General features: G+C 38.7%; 1 protein-coding gene across 1 annotated transcript; it reads right to left on the minus strand.

Annotated features, from left to right (window-relative positions):
- Positions 1-316: 316 nt before the first annotated feature.
- On the minus strand, positions 317-5,098 carry ISCA1 (iron-sulfur cluster assembly 1). The gene is made up of 3 exons (XM_031061836.1): positions 5,009-5,098; positions 3,228-3,333; positions 317-2,763 (listed from the first exon to the last, which is right to left on the minus strand). Exons 1-3 carry the CDS (start codon positions 5,081-5,083, stop codon positions 2,615-2,617), a joined length of 330 nt encoding a protein of 109 aa, XP_030917696.1. The 5' UTR covers positions 5,084-5,098; the 3' UTR covers positions 317-2,614.
- Positions 5,099-6,899: the final 1,801 nt, after the last annotated feature.

Here is a 6,899-nt window from a genome sequence, read left to right on the forward strand (position 1 = left end):
TTCAAGATATATTCATCTTGTCTGCTAGAATTTTTACCATGAGAATAGTGTGTAAGGAATTTTAATAGAAGGCTGTGCACTAACAGTGCATTCTCCCAGATGCATAAATATCTTGTGCACATAGCTAACTAATTTTTTTGCCATATATTTCTATGCCATTTCAATGCTGTTAATATCTGGAAATGTTTAATATTTTGGGGAAATACTAAGTCAGGTAACAATCGCATTGTGTCTACTCTGCAACCCCAGCACACAAGCATGTTCTCTCCCCCAGTGCTTTTTTAATTACTTTAAAAAATCATTCAAGATAGGAATATTTCATGGTTACCAACAGGCTATATTTATTGTAATTGAGGACTCTACATACATTGTTGCACAAAATTATAATGGACCAATCAATAAAACCATAGAGTTTGTATGCAACTGTAAATAGCACTTTAGCAGAAGTTTAACATATTGTGCATTAGTTGTCTGAGTGAGGAGACAACTTAAGATGATTACTTCATGGGAGTACAAAAGTGCAAACTTTCATTCAAGGCATACACAAACACACAAAAAGGATTACTATACATGCCACAGGTCTAAAATAAACCTCAAACCAATGTTCTCCACCCCAAAACAAGTTAAATGAGTAAGTACCAGCACTCTTAACAACCACCAGTGTTACCACATTCAAAGTCTTATCTCTAGCAAGAAGCAGAGAAATGCAATCTGAAGAAATGCCCTTAGCTTGGAGTTTTAGATGTAATGCAACTATGTCACATGAACTCCATGTTTTTGTTTGGCAAGAGTGAAAGAGTTACATCACTACAGAAGCACTTCACCAGTGTATTACCACTAATTCCTGAATCACTATATGGAGTAACTGTGTGCAACAGTTGACTGTTGAAGGAAATAGTGTCTTTACATCAAAAGGTGATATTCAACTAAAATTCAAGTATTTACTATTAGAATGTAAGTAATTCTGATCTTCTGTTCCTGTGCACTACATAAAGCAGATGAAGCGTAATTTTTATTTTTTTATTTTTATTCCTCCCTTTGCTCTGGGAAAAGGTGCAGAGGGAAGAACCAAAATGTTGGTGCAATCCTACAGCTACAGCAGTTGATGACAGGTATGTGGGGTACAACTGTCCACATCAAGATGACCTCAACATGCAGCCTTAATGCTCTCAGATCATTCCCATCTCAACACCTACAAGACTCTTGCTGTCCCCCTCTTTTTATTTTCACCAGCTGCTCAAATCTGTTGCTCAAGCAGACATGTTACCTTCTGTTCTGCACAAGTAAGCACCTGAGCTGCACAATGTCATCTCTGGACAAGGAGGAGATAAAAGGGTGGAACAGTCTCTGTCTCATACCAGGTTGGGAAGGTCTGGAGAGACTTTTACACTTCTGTATCAGTGCCAGTGAAGAACTGCTGTAAATTGTATAAGCTTAAAAGACACTTGTTTACAAAACCAAAATTCTGATTAAGTAAATTCCAAAGAAAAAATGGTCTCTTACAGTATTTTAATTACTGCCTAGATTAATTTAAAAGTAATATGAAATACTAAGGGTTTTTTCTAATTAAAAATTATTTTTCTCCTGTTATCAAGTTAAATCCAAGACAGGAGTTAAAGACAGGGGACCACAAGCTTTGGAGAAAAAATTCTACTACTTAGAGTTATGAAAAAGAGTTCAAACTCTAACAAAATTAGTAGCATGCATGATTACAGAAAAAAAAAGTTATAAGAAATCTGAGATTTGTCTCTCAATAAGTTTTCATAGATTTTGGTGCAAACACAGCACATTCTGTGAACATGGGGAATAAGAATGTGGAAGCGGTTTTACCATCTTTGCAAATTAACTGAGGCAAGATAAAAAACTGAAATGTGAAAAACAAGGCCTGCGTATCACTTTTTAGCCCTCCAGTACCCAGATACTTCAGGCTTTGAAAATTACCAAGTACAGCAGAGACTACGCCTTCAACAAAGAAAGGAAAATAATTAAAATTAGGCTAGCCCTCCTCCAAGCATTTCTACAACAGGTGCTGCCATAGCTTACCACTACATTAATACATGAGCAACATTTTTATTTACCTGAATTTAAGGGAAAATAAACCACCAGAAAATGCACTTGTAAAAAGATGAAAGCATTGGAAAAGTACAAAGTAAGCAAGGACTGTGTGCTTGTATATATAAATCTTGATAAACTCACACAGAAATGGTTACGATTTTTTGTCCATCGGTTTGTTTGTTTTCCCCAAATCAAAGCAGAACATAATGTATTCTTTCAAATGGGTTTTGAATGGGGAAGTATTAGTAGAATTGACAAAGAAAATGACAGAGGAAAAGAACAGTGAAATTTTATTTCCTTGGCAAGTGAAAGTACAGAGATGTTACTGCAGCACTTACTGCTCCTACCTGTTAGATCCCAATTCATCAGAAATTACAGTGTAACTACATCAGGGTGGAATTTAACACACAGCTTATATTTTAAAATATGTAACTTTATTTTTCTTAATAGTATCCCCACTTTACGCAGCCCACAAAACTGAAGAAAATGTATTTGCTTCTGAAAGTCATAATAGTACGTGTTTTGGGCTGCTGAAAGTCAAAGAAGTAATCCTGAGATTTCAGATGTTAAAGCTTTCTCCACAGCCACATGTTCCTTTGATGTTTGGATTATTGAAGACAAATTCACTGGACAGTTTGTCTTCTACATAGTCCATTTCAGTTCCTAGAAGTGTCAGCTGCGCCTTCTTTTCAATAAACACTCTAACCCCTTGAAAAGAACAAAAAACCAGAAATTACACACAGCAAAACCATCATTCACCTTGAAATTCTCTTTTGACCAGTAATAAAAAAAGAGGAAGCTAAGTATAAAGACTATCAGTACAACTTGGTGTCCCTGGCCTAATGTGGGGCACTTCAATCACTGTTTTATTTCTACCAATAGAAGTCTGGCAGAAGTCTGGAACTGTTATTTATGTGTGCACATGACTGTCTGCTTTTTTGACAGGGGACAAAAAAATGATGCTGAGGGAAATAAGCTGTAGAACATGGCAACAAAAGTCAGCTTGAGTACACAACTCCCATGCATAGCAGACAGTAACCATTCCATACCCTTCTTGAAGTCTGTAAATCCAATTAGTTACAAAACTTTGACAACATAGATTTTTTCTCTCAAAATGACCAGGTTTTATACTGCCCTCAACAGAAGGTTGTGCTGCTGCACCAGAAACTCACCATCTTGAACTACTTCTTCATCAGAGTCTCCTTTTGATTTTGTATATTCTAATGTGTAAGAAAGTCCATTGCATCCCCTTGTACGAACACCTACTTTCACACCTACCTAAATAAAAAGAAACAACAAAAAACACCACCACATGCACGACTTCCTTTTTAAAACCTATTCAGAACATCAAGTTAAAAAGTATGCAGAACAATGAGGTGCTGACATTTATTTTTCTCCACTGCCTAAATGCAAAAATGAATTACTGTAAACAGATAAGAGGTAACTTTTTCTTTTTTCTTTTATAAATTTGACTGCCAAGGTAAAAAACCCATCTGATCCTTGCTGGAGTGGATCATGCCCTCCAGTATGTTCAATTTTTGAAGTAATGAACCATGGGCACTCCTATATGAACCAGGTCTCAAAAAGACAGTCAGATTTCAAAGACAGGTATTTTGTGACTTCAAATTACAGCTTACTCAGATGCTAATTCAGGTCGTGTGACAGTAACATAATTATGAAGCTGTGAGGCCAAAATAAGGGCAGTTACTAGATTATCACAGAACTCTAGTAATGACATAATCAGAAAACTTACTTTAAACCAAAGTTCTATAAAACATGCATTGATTTTTCATTACCTCTGTTGCCAAGAAGCAATCCCCTCCCTAAATCAATCTATGTATATGAGTACTGGTTTAACTGGCCTTAAAAGCCAATTTAGCCAACGTTTGTAACATTCACAGCATTCAACAAGTCGGACAAGAAAAGTATCCATGAAAAGAGAAAATCAAGAAGTTTTAACAAAGTACAAAGCTCTTTGTGTATGAATCTTTAAGAAGTATCCATATCACCTTCTACGCACCAGTGCTTCCTAACTGAAGAGCCAAACTTCATTATCTATGTCTATACGTTGTGATAAAAATGTATCAAAATGTAACACTTTTAATTAACTGGCGCGCAAGACAAACTGCATCTGATCCTTTCATACTAAATACCTTTCTCAACAGGAACTACTACAAATAATGGGTTGGAAAACGCAGACACCATTTAAAGTCAGGAAATGACCGACCATATAAAGTGTAGGCCCAGGGCTTCCTTAGGATGGTTTAAAACATTAGAACAAATAAGTCTAGTTAGTTCCAGACATGCAGGAAGCAAAACAAACAATGGCCTTGGTTAATAAAAGAAATATTCTTCTTGGAACAATACTTACTGTAAAAAAAAAAAAGCTAATGCTTGTTTTTACAATGATTATAAAAGAAGTCTCTGGGTGTCTTTCCCTCAAGAAGAAAAGATGACAAACTCATCATTTGGTGAAACACTGGTTACTTAAAAAAACACATTGTCTGGCAAGTTTCTAAGAATTAAATATTCTCCAATCCATATGAATATAACTTTATTACTGCATATTTCACAATGAGAATTCCTACAAGAACTTAAATAATAACAGCTGAAGAGCTCTCTCCCTATCAGAAATCATTACTATGCCATACTAAAGGGTTTCATTAAAATGTAGCTCAAAAATATCTGAAGTTTTTCCAACTTTATTAATCTCAACAGTAACTGTACAGTGAATTGTCATTACAGTCAGCTGTTTCCTGCATTTCATTTTATAACAAAACAAAGCTGGATATACAAATAAACTTATGCATTCCTCACGAAAAAAATATGTCAACATCTGTAACAAACACCTCAGTGCTCAGTTCAAACTTCTAAGTTAGCCAGAAATGCTTTGCAATCATCAGCTGTGCTAATACCTCAGCATACCCGACAGACTGACTCTATCTACACTTACATGGTCAGGTTTATCTTTCAGAAGCTCTTTTATCTTCTGGACAGCAGAAGGGGTCTGAAAGACAAAAGACCACATATAAATTTGATTTTTTTTGTTGCTTATTTGTATATTTGCAATGAGTGCTTGCATGTATTAAAACTGATGCCTGTAAGATACACACTGCTGTAAAACAGATGTCTCCTCAACCTAATTGACACAGAGCACACCACCTCTTCTCACCCGCACTGCCAGCAAACAGATACCTCAAAAATTCAATCTTTAATCCTTAACAGTGGGGGTTTTGGCTGTTAGAATATCAGAATGTCTTGGGTTGGAAGAGAACCTTAAAGATAGTCTAGTTCCAACACCCCTGCCATAGCAGGGACAGTAGGCCAGGTTGGTCAAGGCCTTGGGCATTGGTCGGTTCAAGGTTGGTTCAAGCTCAAACTGGGCTTGAACACATCCAGAACTTCCCTGGGCAATCCATTCCGGTGTCACACCTCACTCTTCCTAATACCTCATTTAAATCTCTCCCTTGTTCTATCACTGTAGCTCCTGATGAAAAGTGCCTCTCCAGCTTACCTGTAGGCCTCCTGCAGATACTGGAAGGTTACTGTAAGGTCTCCAGACAACCTTCTCCAAGCTGGACAGCCCCAACCTTCTCAACCTGTCTTCATAAATGAGGTTTATGCAGGCAGCTGCAGTCCTCTTACCACCTTTGTGGCCTCCTGTGGACTTGCTCCATGTCCTTCCTATGTTGGAGGCCCCAGAGCTGGATGCAGGCTTCCAGGTGGGCTCTCACCAGAGCAGAGCAGAGGGGCAGAATCCCCTCCCTGGCCCTGCTGCCCACGCTGCTTTGGATGCAGCCCAGGACACGTTTGGCTCTCTGGGCTGGAAGTGCTCATTGCTGGCTCATGTCCAGCCACTTATCAACCATCACACCCAAGTCCTTCTTGATGTGGCTGCTCTCAATCCATTCTATACCTAACCTGTCGGTGTGCCTGGGATTGCCCCAACCCAGGTGTAGGACCTTGCATTTCACTTTGCTGAACTTTATAAAGTTTGTATCAGTCCACCTCTCAAGCCTGTCAAGATCCATGTTGTTTCTTTGCAACTTTTTCCTCCAAAATCACTATCATAATTCAATCAAGTAGCTCTTTCTTGTAAAACTTCTGTCACATACCCATTACAGACAAAAATCAGTCAGACATAGAGGGCTTACAGCCTACATCTCTCTCCCCATTAACCTTAAGGGAACCTCTGACTTAACAGCAGATAAAATTCACCATTCATGCAGATCTAGTTGATGCAGAAATGCAAGAACAAAACGCAAACGTTGAAATTTCCATTACATTCCCACAAGTTTCTAAGACCCTGAGAAAAGCATTAGTAATGTGACGTTCTTACCTTGAGCCAAATTAAACACACAAAGCAAACTTCAAGTAGACTTGCAGCAGAAAATCCTTTCTAATTACCACTACCACTCTTGTTGTTAGAGACCCACTACTGAGCAGGAATTACCCGCTCTGACAAACGACCGAGCTCTGTGCACTCGATCTGCCCCTGTTCCTGCGGGGACATGACTGTACTTTTCTCTGCAGTGCTCAGAATCAGAGGTTGGAAAAGACCTCTGAGATCACCGAGTCCAACCTACGACTAAACACCATGTTTTCAAGTTCGGCCTCTCCAGCACGGCCGCTAGAGAATGCACGCACAGAATGCACGCACTTTATTATTAACAACAGGATGTAAAGCCTTCTTGGAAAGATACTACGCGTCAGCCTCGGTAGGTAACCCTTTTCCAAAAGATTTAATCAAATACTTTTTTGGGGGTGTCTATGCGACCAGGCCCCGCACTCGCAGGGGCCGCACGGGCGCTGCCCCAGAACCCTGCGGTTCCGCAGACGGAGCG

This window comes from Geospiza fortis, unplaced genomic scaffold, assembly GCF_000277835.1.
Source record: "Geospiza fortis unplaced genomic scaffold, GeoFor_1.0 scaffold325, whole genome shotgun sequence".
In the NCBI taxonomy this organism is placed as follows: Eukaryota; Metazoa; Chordata; class Aves; order Passeriformes; family Thraupidae; genus Geospiza; species Geospiza fortis.

Coding starts and splice junctions, on each gene's coding strand:
- ISCA1 (XM_031061836.1), bottom strand. CDS start 5,083: ATGTGGTCTTTTGTCTTTCAGACCCCTTCTGCTGTCCAGAAGATAAAA. Junction 3,334..5,008: donor TGAAAGATAAACCTGACCAT/GTAAGTGTAGAT, acceptor CTTTTTATTTAG/GTAGGTGTGAAAGTAGGTGT. Junction 2,764..3,227: donor TGAAGAAGTAGTTCAAGATG/GTGAGTTTCTGG, acceptor GTTCTTTTCAAG/GGGTTAGAGTGTTTATTGAA.